The sequence below is a fragment of the Acanthochromis polyacanthus genome, chromosome 9 (genome assembly GCF_021347895.1).
Source record: "Acanthochromis polyacanthus isolate Apoly-LR-REF ecotype Palm Island chromosome 9, KAUST_Apoly_ChrSc, whole genome shotgun sequence".
NCBI lineage: Eukaryota > Metazoa > Chordata > Actinopteri > Pomacentridae > Acanthochromis > Acanthochromis polyacanthus.
In genome coordinates, this window is record NC_067121.1 from 23,164,290 (window position 1) to 23,178,637 (window position 14,348).

Below are 14,348 nucleotides of genomic sequence, written 5' to 3' on the forward strand. Positions count from 1 at the left end.
GTGTCATACTCTTACTATTTTCTTCTGAAGCTGAAAACATGTCTTCTTTCTAACATGCTCCAACTTGAGAATGAATGAATCATCCTGAATGAATCACAGTACCCGCTGCCTACCAGCAGATGGCTCTCCTCAACAACACATTTTTTTTCTTTCTCCATCTTTAGATACTGTGCATTTTTGAGAGCACGATTTACGACAGTGCGACGCGTTTACGGCGTCTCGGGTTGTTAATTACAGCGACGCGTGTAAACAAGCGAACTCGGCGTGTCTTTCTGCTCTGACAGCGGGAATATCACCCAGCGAGGTACGTGAAATACAACTACCGAGGCAAATTCCTTTAAATACGACTTTCCCCACTTTGTTTGCACTTGATATCGACTATAAAAACGCGCTTGGGCGGTCTTTCCTGCTTATGTGACGGCGTGCACGTCGAGGTTTGACCCCAGCTAGCTTAGTTCATGACGTTAAAGTCAGTGCTAGCACATTCTCGGAGTTTGGAGAGGAGTTCACAACAACGTCTGCCGTCTCCTGGTGGATTTTAAGTACGTAGTGACCTACAAACAGCCGTAAGAGTAAGTGTAACTTAGCAGGATGTCTATAGGTGTCCTCCAAGTGTAGTCGTTGTTTCGTGTGTTTTGTTGGGCATGCTGTCAAACCTGTTTCAACACATTTGATTTCAAGCATACAGGCGTGCCCAGTTGTCTGTTTGAAGAGAGAAACTGACTGCACATTCCTTGTCAGTACAAAAACAGCCTAGACTGTGCTAGATGTGTTGCAACTACAGGCTACCTTTAAAACCCTGTTATCACTGCACAGTAGCTATTTCTTGTTTTCATTTTGATGTGTTGCAGGGACACGCTGTATAAACAAAGACACTTGCACATGCTCTGGTTTCTTCATTCTCCCACTTGCATAAACCTTTAGTGTCATAACTTGGAGCAAAAGGCAGAAACATTCCCTTCCCTTATCCTTTGTTGCAGCTACAAGTCAAATTTTTAAACCCAACTGCATCTGATATAGTCAGAAAAACTCCTTTACTTGCAAACAGTGTGTGCGAGAGAGAATTAGAATAGCTAATAAAGGTAAAAAAGTGTGTCTCCACAGAATTTTGTGTTCTCTTGCATTCTCTCTCATGTCTTTCGTGTGTTCATCTGGCGTTTTAGCGACGATGCTTCTCCAAAATCGAGCTGTCTTCTCACTTGGCCTTCGCATGTGCTCCACCCATGTGATGAAAGGACCGCTGACTGACACAGCAAGACCCAGTTCAGGTAATTGAATTCAGTTCAGGTTTGTTTATGTAGCACCAACTCACAACATATGTTAAGGAATATCTTTGGTCCGTTATTGCACATAACACAAAACATGCTTCTTCCTGACAGGCACTGAAGAAATTATACAGTGAAATGTTAGGATTAAGTGTTTTTCGTTGCATTTCACAACAGAATACAGAAATATTGTTGTATCGCAGTCATGAGTAAGAAATCAATCCAGGATTAAATGCTCCTTAATGATAAATAAACACATAGCTCCTGATTAAGTGCAATCAGGAAGTAGATCATGATAAGATAAAGGAGAGCATAATGCTAGGTTCTATGTAAATTAACCACATAGAAATATTACTTATCTGTAAATCTGCTTACTTATCTCTTTCTTTTCTCTCATTCTATCACTAAATTTCTCTTACAAGGGCTACTGCCTGGAGTCAGAACAAATTAGTAAAAGAAGCAGTCATGATTTCAAAATAGCATTTCAAAAACATTGCTAGGTATTTATTTAATGTAGCCTGAAATTATTATATAATTTCATATATCAGTTGAAAATTGCAGATTTTCAATTCACATTAGCACCTACACTTGGAAGCTAACCCTCATCCTTTTTGTCTGTTATAATATATTTTCAGTAATTTAAAGAAAGCATTCTTTGTGTTCAAATGCCTCATCATTGCCTTAACATACAACTCCATGCATAGGCGTCAGTTTAGGGGGGGGGTACGGTGGGGACGTGTCCCCCCCACTTTTTGTCAGGGGTCATTTTTGTCTCCAACACATTCAAATTCTTCACATGTAAGCCGTTGTAAACCCAGTTATTTTCAATAGTATAGAAAATTCCGACGCTGAGAACGCACCATCCGCACTCAGCCGAGAGTTGCACAGACACGCAGCACACCTTCGTGAGGCACAGGTGGAATCAGCAGTCACCCAGGGCCCCAATATGCCAAAAAAAAACAGCTCAAAATAAAACAGAAAACAAAGATGTTAAGCCATTAGGTGCAAATGATTAGCAAAGCCGATGGAAATTTGAATGATAGTATGAAGCACAGGTGGATATGACAAAAACTATAGCTCGGGGGTCCGTGGGTATCTCCGTCAATAAGATGAGTGTTCAATCAGTTGGAGGGATATCTAGAAACCACTGATTGTAGTGCTAACTGATGTACTGTAGCTTCCAGATTTCCCTTCTCTTGGTTGTTTTTGTATCACTTGGAACATTGCTAGTGGCAATTCTAAAAACGTAAAGCAAGCAGACATTTGGAATTTGGATGGCACCTGAACTGAAGATGGCTATGCTTTTATTTTCTTAGACATGTCTGAATTCCGCAAGGCCTTTGCTCAAGCCAAGCACATAGCAATCATCACAGGGGCTGGTGTGAGTGCAGAGAGTGGAGTGCCAACTTTCAGGGGCAAAAATGAGAAGTGGAGGAAGTGGCAGTCTCAGGTAATTCATAAAGAAGCAAAGCACACACACTCACACTTGTAAATAACTTGTAAAATCCCCCTTTCTAATTGTGGTGTTCAAACTTACTATATGCTGCTCTATTTTCTCCATAATGTGTCTAATTCTTGCCTCTGAAATCTACGCTATTGGTTGCTACCTTTGAGCTTTGTCCTATAAACACGCCCATGTGGATTTATCCTCAGGACCTGGCAACTCCAGAGGCCTTTTCTCGCTACCCATCTCGGGTTTGGGAGTTCTACCATTACAGAAGGGAGCTTGTGTTGAACAAGAAACCCAACGCTGCCCATCTGGCTATAGCAGAGTGTGAGGCCCGGCTGAAGAAGCAGGGACGCTCTGTGGTTGTTATCACCCAGTGCATAGACGACCTGCATCAACAGGCTGGGTCCAAGCACGTGCTCAAGATTCATGGTGAGAAGTCGAGTGGGGCGAAACCTACAATTTACCTTTAGAATTGCATAGTGAAATTATGTTGAGCACGTAGCCAACACTTGTCGTAATTGTTGTTTATTTTAATCAGGTAAAGCTTCATGTTACACTGAATCATACAGTCAAGAGGAATCCACTCTGTAATTTCCATATATGCTTTACTTTCAATTTTTTGGGGAATTTGAATTATTTTTTTTAACACAGATGTAGAGGATACGTTTTCACATTAAGTATTTGTCCATTATTAAGTTAAAACTTATCCCTAAACTGCTCCACCTTTAGTGAATAATGGAAAGTTTGACGGCACCACAGTGATTTTCCTGGGATACGGAAACATGTGATTCATCACTGTTGGTCTCTCAAACAAACACAGGCCCACAGAGTTGGTCACTAATTTAATGTAGGTGGACCAAGTCCAGGAAGTGTCTTGCTCAAGTGTTGATTCAGTCTTATGGAGACCACTTTGTCTGGCTTTCCTGTTTTCATAGTTTTTTTTTGAAGAATTGATTGTCACTAAAGTGGTGCTGCAATATTTGCCTTGCTCACTACAATCTTTCTTCAGTTGAACTGGGTATCAGTTAGAACAACAAGCGACCACTATCAACAAACTGTGGTGAGCAGGAGATGCTTTCTGTAACACCGGCAGGCTTAAATAATACAACAGCTTTGTTTTCGGTGTGCAACTGCAGGCAATCTGATGGAGACACGCTGTCTGAGTTGTGGGGAAGTGACTGTTAACAGGCGAAGCCCCATATGCGCTGCCTTAAAGGGCAAAGGGTAAGAGGCTGCAGGAATAGACAAGAACTGATAAGCATTCAGAATTTGTTATGCGACCCCTCCAGTTTGACCTCCGCATGACTAAAGTGCTATTTAACTCACTGTGTGTTTGTTTTATTCATGTGCAGTGCACCTGGCCCACATGTTGCTGATGCCGAAATTCCTGTGGACAAGCTGCCAAGGTGGGATTACTTTCACTTTATATTAATAACACTGAGAGCCAGATTTGCTAAGCTTTTTGTTCTGTATTCATAATGCATAGATCTGGATTTGCAGTTTGCACAAAATTCTGTATTCTGCATCAACATTATGGACGAGACTTCGCTTAACTCTCTCCTGTTTGCATATGGGAGGATTTTGCAAACACAGAAGTATATATATTTAGCTCGGCTGATTTTTTTAAAATTCTGCATTTTGCCTAATTTTCTGCGGAAAACAGCAGGTGCAAGGTTTTATTAGGAACAAATTCTTAAAAATGAAGGAAGACAGAATGTAATCAGAGTGATCAGTAATAAAAAAAATCACATTATATGAATAACTTACACCAAAAAGTAACATGACGCTAGTGAGTTCAGTATATGTGTTTATATCCACTGATTACACTCTTTTGAGCATCATGCCATTGCTTGTACACAGTAATTATTTTTATTTGAAATATTTTGGTGTCCTTGTAAGAGCTGCATTGCCAACCATCTCTGTACTCTTGCTGCTTTGTTTTAAGCATCTGCTGGAAAATCTGTTTTGCATCTCGTTAAGCTATCCCTGTTCTTTTTCATCTCCTTAAAAGTTTATGAAATCTATATAAATGCACCTGCAGATTTAGTGCCACAGAATGCTCCTTGTAGCATTGAGCTTCTGCCCTAGTAACTCGATTCCCTTTTTCTCTTGGAATGAAATCTTTTCTTCCACTTGGGGCAGTGGTGTTCAATGAATAGTTCAACTTTCCGATGGGCTAGAAAGATAAGAAATATGGCTGACAGTTTCACTTTGACATTTACCAGGCAACAGCTAGAAAACAGCAGCTGTGTAGTTTTATACGTGCTTTGTCTATTTTTTTATCTATCGAGCATGTTGCTCCTCTGATCCAGTCACTGAATATTTGTGCTTGGAATTATGTTTTTGCCTTAAGCCGGTTACTTTGTTTTAAAGGTAATATGACAAAACTAATACAAAGCGTGTTTGTTGCCGTATCCAGGTGTGATGAAAGCGACTGCGACGGTCTGTTGAGGCCCAATGTGGTGTTTTTCGGGGAGACTCTGGACTCTCACATCCTGACCAACGTGGAAAAAGAAATGGAAATGTGTGATCTCTGCCTGGTGGTGAGTTATCCTTATTTTGATGTGGGTACATGGCATATTTTGCTCCTGTGTCGTACTATTATGTAATAGAATATTTGTTCAGGATGTGTCAAGGACTCGACCTGAAATGCGATGCTGTACAGTCGATTTAAAGGTGACACCGGAGTCATTGCTCTCTGCTGTTTACCTATAGGTGGGCACGTCTTCCATTGTTTACCCAGCAGCCATGTTTGGGCCCCGGGTTGCTTCCAGAGGCGTTCCGGTGGCAGAGTTTAATAGGAGTACAACACCAAAAACAGAATATTTCACGTAAGTCAGTCCAGTGCATGTTGAAGAAGAGAAAAGTAGACTTCCTATCTTGGTTGTAGAATGAATGAAGTTAACATTTCAAGAGGAAAATACTGAACTAATTGTATATTGGTGTAATGTAGGTCCAGGTCACTATGTTCTTAATGAAACATCTTGTCAATCAGTGTCCCACTCCAAAGTCCGTTCAACTCAGTGAGTGACCTTCTAACCTAAAAGTCTGACCCTCGGTGTCTTCTTTGTTTTTGTGTGTGTGATGTGGAACAGGTACCATTTCCAGGGTCCATGTGGAACAACGCTGCCTGCAGCTTTGGCACAACATGAGTCAGAAGCTTTCTAAGAGCAACCAGACTGTTTTTTAAAAAAACAAAACATCAATCAATAGCTTCTTCCACAGTCTAATGCTGTCCAAAGTTGTGGGATTTCCCAAATCTTTGTCTTCTAATGTTAAATCGTTAATGCTTGGTAGAGGGCTAGACCTGTAAATAATTTAGCTTTGCAAAATTTCCGAGATGGATCTGTTAATACTTGAAAACGTAGGTAACTAACTGGAATCAGAGCGGAGTAGGATTTTGTGTGTTTTACAAACTCGCTGCCGAGAATTAAGCAGGAACTATGCAGCTTGAGAAAAGGAAGGGAAAGCACTATGTATGTAGTTCTTTGCATAGGAAAATATCTCCCTAGATATGACAGGGTGTTGATTCATAGTGCATGCTGGTAGCAGGTTGTTATATTTTACTGTGCTCTAAAATGATGCTGTAGAACAGAACGACGTATTACTTCTGGTGTCAATGGAAAACATTTCTCTTTTCTTTTTCCACCAAATGAGCAGATGTACAGACAGTAACATAATCTTGTGCCTTTCCAAACTGTTTACACAACTTTGACTAAATGCTTGCTTTAAACCTCAAGTACAAATCGACCGATGTTACAGAGATTGGGTCGAGTGTGCGGAGGTTGCTGTTGACCAACGACGGAGATGGTAGAGACGGAAAACGGAAAATTCAACTTAGGATGAATCGGCATCAGTTACTTCTCATGCCGTTTGACTGTGTTTATTGACATTGTTCTAGAGACGTGTCATTCGTGATACATTTGGTACATTTTTATACTTTTCAGTGTCCGTTCAATCCAAGAAAAAAAGGGTATGTGTTCAACCTCAACATGGAGCTTGTCTAAAATTTAAACCAATTGCTTATAATCATGACGTATTTTTTTTTCTACTACCTTCTCTGTCCACAAATATTCCGCACAATTTTGTATAATGTATTCCATTACGACTTCAATGCATTTATACAGAACATAATCATTAAAACACTAAAATGGTATTTGATGATTTTTCTTTGTTGGATGTATTTTTCAAAAGCACTTCCGTCTTTTCTTGAGCCACAGCAGAGGATACGGTACTGTATGTGCCCCAAGTGAACAGCAGATGCCAGCATGTAGCTTTCTGTGTCGCTCTGCTCCCACATAGAAAACAGCCCTGTATCCACGCAGATCCTTCTCGGTGTGCACGAGTGAGCGGAAACGTTAAGTAGCCCGAGGCCATCAGTCGACTTGAGCTGAGGAAACCGTACCAGTCTCAGTCGTAATACTGCTGAAGACGGAAACATTTTGAAGTGGAAAGCAGACAAGATGTCTGTCGTCCGAACTGAGCTCGATGAATTACATGTGTTGTCGACGTACTACTACTTGGGTGCCTTTTTTGCTAGTCCTGTTTGACTAAGTAGGAAAATAGTCCTCACAGCTGGGGTTTTATCCCTGCCTTTTTAGGTTATGGTTTAGTGCAGTGAACAAACATTTGATGCACTCAATTTGTGGCCATGTGTCACCATTTTTATGTTGTATGTCTGCTACTGAAGAGTGACGCTTCGCAAGGAGAGCCACAAAGATTACACAAAACTCTCAAAAGTTGTTCTGATATGCGTTTCCTCTCGCTACTTTCCATTCCTGTTTGTCATCTTCTGACACCTCCGATTTAGCTTGCAGTGTGATATGAGGGTCCCAAGGCCCAGATTTGGAAACAGTGGATTAGTGTGTTGTAGAGTTACAGCTTCATCTTCATTGACTGACTAACATTGTGTATTCAACCAGTGGAAATGAGCAGGACAGAGAGCTAGGAGTCATTCAAATTAATGGTGGAAGGTTGCGCTCATTAGACAGTGTTATGTTAATGTGATGATAGTCATAAAGGAGTTAACCCTGTTCAAGAGAGAGGGGAAATGTTACACACAGGTACGTAATCCATCTTTAGTATCTCAGGGGAGTCACTTTGGGTTAGTTCATTTCATGCCCACTGTAGTTTCAGCACTTTCATTATAAATTTTTTAGTCCACACAGCATTGCAGCACCACAAAAAACAAAACCACAAACACGCTGCAGTTGGCTCGCATCGGTGAAACGGCACATGTGCTGAGAAAATACTGGCACTACATGTTCTCAAGTGTTATTCTTTCTCCACTTTGGTGCCTCACTACTTACTTTCTTTGCTCAACAATTAGCGTCCAGAACCAAGTCCTTCTGTCTGGCATAGAGCGTCTCCCTTTGTTAATGTATATCATCATCATCATCATCATCATCATCATTGCCATGATTAGATTTCCTCATTTCCTTTTCTAATGTTGCTGGTGCCTCCCTTCAAAGAGAGGTAAGACAGAGTCCAATTTGTCACTGGGAGACACGCTTAATAGAAATCTCAGCTGTCTCGTATGATCATTGCTGGAGCTGACATGAGAGAGAGACAGAGAGCAGAAAACTCTGCTAGCAAACCCTGCAGCTCATTCATGAATGTAGTGGGAAATGATGAAATGTTGTAAAAGTTCTTGTCTGCTCCAAAAGCCCTCGGGTTAATGGACTCCTCATTGTTGGTGGCAGCTCTGCAAATATCCCCCTGTCTCTGAATGAGTAGGTGGACTGATGGGGAGATGACATCAGTGTGTGTGTGAGAGTGTGTGTAGGCATATATTGGTTCTAGCATGAGGGCCTGCCTCTGAGTGAGTTCATTACTTATTTTGTTGGAGTCTCGGTACCTGGAAAAACTGAGAAGTGGTGTGGTGTGTGTGTGTTTGTGTGCGTACATGCACTCACACCGGGGGGGAAGAATGTGTCTGACAGTGTGTGTGTTTGTGCTGTATGTGCGCTGGTGGGATTGTTCTTTGCAGACTGGCAGAAGTGTCAGACTAAACCAGGTCAGGCTTGGTGAGGAGCCGTGAACATTACGCACAAATACATACTGTAGCTTTACAGTTACACACAGCTTGGCAGCGCCTGTTACACATGACAAGGCTCATTCCGCAAATTCAACAGTACAGTATCGCTTCTGTTTTGTGTTTTTTTTTTTTCCCTGAGGTTTTGCTTTCATGTTACTTACCCTTTGTTTGAAAGTGCCACAGTGATAACTGGAGCGTGTCAAAATGAAATAAATACATTTTAAAAGACAGAGAATGCATTAATCTAAAGGGAGGGATGGCTCTTATGTGGAGTTTTTCAGTTTATTTCATTGAGGAAGACTAGAGTAGGTCCGTTACAAAGGTAGGAGTTAAACATTACAGAAAGGGGTGAAATGATTTGATGGTGGCCTATGTAAACATTTTTTTTTCCTCAGTTAAAATTGAATTAAGTAATGTTCCCTTGAGTCAGCCCTTATTTGACAGGATTATTTTTTTGTAGACAGTAGGTTATATAGAGGTTTTTTGACTGATCTTCAAAACGAATTTAATATAGAAAATTATTAATTGATGCAATCAGTTAGAGGCTACTCTACATTGCAGTTAGCTGGTTTGTTCCTTCCTGTATATATATACTAAGTAATCATATTGCATAATTAGACATGAATTGCAGTTTGTCACATCCAGGAAAGGCAACACTTAGGACAAATCTCAGGAGTCATTACTATGATAAGGTAAGATATGAGTATGACAGCTACTGTTGCATGCTGACAAATCAGATTTGTGATCACCTGTGACACAATTTGCACACTTTGAGTGTTAAGCTGGTCTCAAAAGAGTTTACATTTGGGAATCAATCATTTATGTTTAAACACACCCCCTGTCAAAAGTTTTGAGAGACTTTCTCATTCAAGTAAATTAGAACCCATCTCAAAACTTTTGACAGGGGATGTATATGTTCTGAAGTCTAATGTCGATCTAAAGGTTTCTTTACGCTAGTTGTAAGAAAGTGCTTTGTGTGGCCATGAAACAATCAGGTATTGAGAAAGTATTAAGTTGACATGTTTTTTGTTTGTTATTTTGTGACCAAGGTTTTTCTAATGTACAACAGTCATTTATTATTACTTGCAGGAATCAGACTAATTATAGATATTTGAGTCGTAGACACCAACCAAGATGTAATACAGGCACTGTCGAAATTGTTTTGATGTGTGGTTGCAGTGTCTTAGACCATCTTACTTTTAAGCAAGGCAAGTTTATTTGTATAGCACAATTCATACACCTGGCAATTCAAGGTTTACAATGGCTAAGAAATACATTCGAGAGAAAAGATTTAAAGGTAGATATACATTAAAATCATAGAAATAAACCACAAAAGTAGACATTAAGATCATAAAAGTGCATGAAAAGACAAGAAAATAGATTGAACATCTAAGAGAAAACTGCTGTAAACAATATGCTTTTACTATCTTTAAACATTAGTATAGCAGTGTTTTTATATTTCCTGTTTTTACAGTATATTTTTAATATGATTTGCTAAAATTTCTTTGTTATTCTGTTGCTTATGACTACAATAAAAAGAACATTTAAAAAAAACAAGCCATATGTATATTAAGTTAATGTTTTAACCGACTGTTGAACTTTCAAGACAGCTTTTAAATAATAAGCTTACAATATTTAGCAGTATGGTTCAGAGAAAAACGGAATAGCCGAGGCTTATGAAAGCCTCGGTATTTTCTCGGTATTTTCTATTTATAGCAGCTCTCAATTCACAACACCACAGTGGAGACTGGTGCTCGTCTCTCCTGCATGTAAACTAATGCACACTAAAACACACACACACACACACACACACACACACACACACACACACACACACACACACACTCACTGTCAGCGTTAGCAACACATAGCCCGCTAATCTCCTCATGGTCTCCTCTCCCTACCCTTTCCCTGAACTCTGTGTGTTCAACAAACTTGGCTGCAGTAACAAAGGTTTACAGTTAATCCCCCTGTTTCCATGAGAACTGCCATTATTTTAAACCAGCACAGTCACCAATCACCGTCTCCACACACTTTTTAAGGGACCCACCTGTCCCCACCCTAAAGTGTATTTTTACTGAATTACTTTTGGTCTGCTCAGTGATGATAACGTGACATCCCCACAATCAGACGAACAGTTAACACAATGTGGGGGGAAGACGGGCGGTTTTCTAATGTGTCTTTAACCCACCCACATTACTGTGTATTCCTGAATTATGCTAATGCTGGTGCTTCTAGATTGCCCGATCAGGAGGGTGTTGTTGTTGGAGAAAGACTGAGATAGGGGCTCAGGTGCAAGCTAATCTGCTCTATCCCTGCACTAATTAGGATCAAGGCTAGCGGCCACTTTCTCCTGGTTATTGATCACTGACCCCGCCTCGCACAGAGAGGTATTTGCCTCCTATCAGAGCAGCAGCACAGGACACACAGAAGAGGAAGCTCTGCCCTCTGTGCTCGCTGAATGTTGTTTGTGTCTTTGAAATTCAATATCCAGTTCCTATTCAGCATCATGCCTTTCCAAGTGTTGTTGAGTCTCGTCTGTTAGGCCTCCAATCAGGCTGCTCTGTTTTCGCCTGTTTCCTAGATCTGACCCACTCAATATTCATTGTATAGGTGTCTGTTGACCAGCATCAAGGCATCGGTCTCTGTCTCGCACTATCCCACCATCTCTCATTTCCTCTCTTTCCCATTCATTTCACACAAATACACTTTCTTGTGACATACTGCACACTGTGTCCAAAGCAACGTAGTGATTTCTGTGTTGTTTGGCCGCTACTAGCACTTCAAGAGAATTAAATAAAGACCTTTTGCAGCTCTTTTTGTTTTAACAACTACATTTTCACATTTCAAAAGTTCAGTAATTGTTCTCAGAAGTAAGTGTGAATGAGCAACAGTTTCACCATTGTCCAACTAAAAGAACAGTAGTGATTCTCAGCTGAATTTGTCACAGGCCGCCATCCAAATCTCACTTCAGAGGCAGACTTGTTGACTTAGAGCTTGGACAACAACGAAATGGAATAATACTAACCAAAGTCTATATAGAACTTTATTATCCTCTAATAGTTTGTTCTTTTGGTCACTTTACAGTATAGTGCAACAAGCTGATGTTTAAATTTACAGCGTTCTCGCTACACAACTGCACCCTGACCAAGAATTGAACGACCAATTTCCTGTGCCAAAGTCAGGACTGCTAATGACTGAATGATCCGGCTGCTGCTTGTATGATCTTATAAAGGCATTATGTGAGGAGCATCTCAAGTGGAGAATCATTTGAGTTGTGTTTCTTCCCACCTGGCAAATTTAGATCCAAAATTCCCTCTTCTCACTGTCAAAACTGTGTTTCAGCTGTAGTTGAAGGAAACTTAACATAAACACCCTCTTTAAATGAATCTCATTGATCTGTCTGCTGCAGTGATGGCAGTTTACTTTTAGCAACTTCAATTTACGCTTTGTTCCTTTAAAGCGGTATTCAGATTTCAGCAAAGTGAGACAGTAGGTCTGCTACTCCTTCATGTTTCTTTAGATCTTTCTGCTGTAACTCAGCCACTATCTTCTACGAGTAGGATTATAGTCAGGAAAAGGAATTAATGGTTTGTCTAATGACAAACCATTAATTCTTTTTCCTTTGAGTAGGATTATAGTCATGAAAAGGAAAAAGAATTAATGGTATGTCTAATGACAAAATCATGGTTTGCATTTAGGAATTGTTGAACTGTCTTGAAATTATTAAGTGTTTTTTTCTTAAGGGCTGCACAGTGGGTCAGTGGTTAGCATGTTCACCTTAAGATCCCTGCTTGGGCATGAAGTTTGCATGTTCTCCCTGGGCATGCATGGGTTTTTTCCAGGTACTCCGGCTTCCTCCCACAGTCCAAAAACATGCTGAGTTTAATTGGTAACTCTAGATTGTCTGCAGGGGTGGATGTCAGTGTTTGTCTCTATATGTAGTCCTGTGATAGACTGGTGACCTGTCCAGGGTGTCCCCTGCCTTCAACTTAATGCAGATGGGATAGACTCCAGCCTCCCCGCAACCCTACTGAGGTTTAAGCCGTGTATAGATAATGGATGGAAAGGTAGATTTTTTTTTTCTTCAAGATTTCGTAAACAAAAAGAGCCTGAACAGTGAAGTTATGGTAGCTAACATCAGCAAATTTTGAAATAATTTAACTTCAATCAATGACTATATTATTTCTTTTTGGCTTAATTTGGATGAACTTATTACTTTGATGTGTGCCTGAATGAAACTATTTATTCAGGCTTGTCTTTTTATAGTACTAATATCTCTGTTTTGGTCTCCACCAACTTCACTGTACAATGGATTTAATCAGAGATTTCTTACTAAGAGCACTCGGAGGCTGATGCTGTAAACAGTGCTGATGGGAAATGATGGGCTTTAGAAGATATTCTGATTCTCATATTCACAACAGCATAATATAATTCCTCAAGTCAGTCACTGCGATCTGGAAATACTGCTAGAAAGACAGTTACAGATAAAAATCTGGTTTTAACAGGTTTAAATGTCCCAGATGATCTAAAGGCACTGCAAGGACAGAGCAGATATAGCTGGGAAGAATGGTTACCTATTAACTACAGCTGCTTTGTAGTTTTCTGTGTATGCTGTATGTGTAGTTTGTCTACACAGGGAAGGAGTTTTACCAACAATCCAGGAATTTTTTGCCACTGTATAAGAGGGTTTATATCAAATTGCCAAACAACCGAACACCAGTGTATTCAGATAAACAGTGACTTTTGTTCGTGTATAAGACAAGCAGTAACAGTGGTCAAAACTTAAATAACAAATTGCGAGTTCTTTGGTGCGTTTGAAGTTTAATTCTTGATCCGTTAACACATTTGGTAGCCCTCATATCCTGAGTGTAGAGTAAAACTAATTTTAATGCTCAGGTAATCCTAATTTGTGTAATAAACAGTTCTGGGAAAAAAATGTTTTCGGATCCCTGAGATCTCTCCATCTCTTCCTGTTTCTGTGTCGCTCTCCGTGTCTGCCTCTCTGTGTCTTTGTCACCTATCTCATGTGCGGCACGGTGAACACTTCAAGCACTCAAATGCAGCGTGGCACGTGATAGTTTGGAAGACAGCCATTGTGGGAGGGGACAAGGCACATGGACAACACACATGCACACACACACACACACACACACACACACACACACACACACACACACACACACACACACACACACACACACACACACACACACATTCCCTCTCCCAGATTACTTGAACTATCAGAAGCTTTAAGAGGATTTCACAATGGGAGGGTGCTGCACTTGAATCTCATGTACCTGATGGCTATTGATCCGTGCTAAGCTTGCACACAGAAACACACTTGCCACTTCTTGTCACCACGAACAAGCCGCTGGCCTCGCTTCTTCATTTTTCAGTTTTTGGTGATGCTGGAGGTTGCACTCTGCTGCAGCCTGGACCTATAAATCCAAGTCTACAGTGCAATACTTTTAAAATAGCGCAGCCCCAATGTGTCACAAGATTTATAAGCATCCAAGCAGCCATCCACACCTAATCAAAGAGGAATAAACACACAGAGAACAGAAAATGTTAAATGTGTTACCTCTCTCTCCAG

At 40.4% G+C, this 14,348-nt stretch overlaps 1 protein-coding gene across 2 annotated transcripts; it reads left to right on the plus strand.

The window, feature by feature from the left end:
• The first annotated feature begins 150 nt into the window (after window positions 1–150).
• On the plus strand, window positions 151–6,871 carry LOC110964243 (NAD-dependent protein deacylase sirtuin-5, mitochondrial-like). 2 transcript variants are annotated; one of them, XM_022212922.2, is made up of 9 exons: window positions 151–304; window positions 1,164–1,268; window positions 2,582–2,715; window positions 2,919–3,144; window positions 3,852–3,939; window positions 4,068–4,121; window positions 5,135–5,258; window positions 5,431–5,546; window positions 5,811–6,871. In XM_022212922.2, exons 2-9 carry the CDS (start codon window positions 1,169–1,171, stop codon window positions 5,881–5,883), a joined length of 915 nt encoding a protein of 304 aa, XP_022068614.2. In that variant the 5' UTR covers window positions 151–304; window positions 1,164–1,168; the 3' UTR covers window positions 5,884–6,871. The 2 variants fall into 2 exon arrangements, with proteins under 2 accessions (XP_022068614.2, XP_022068615.2); XM_022212923.2 differs by lacking the exon at window positions 151–304 and adding an exon at window positions 369–572.
• Window positions 6,872–14,348: the final 7,477 nt, after the last annotated feature.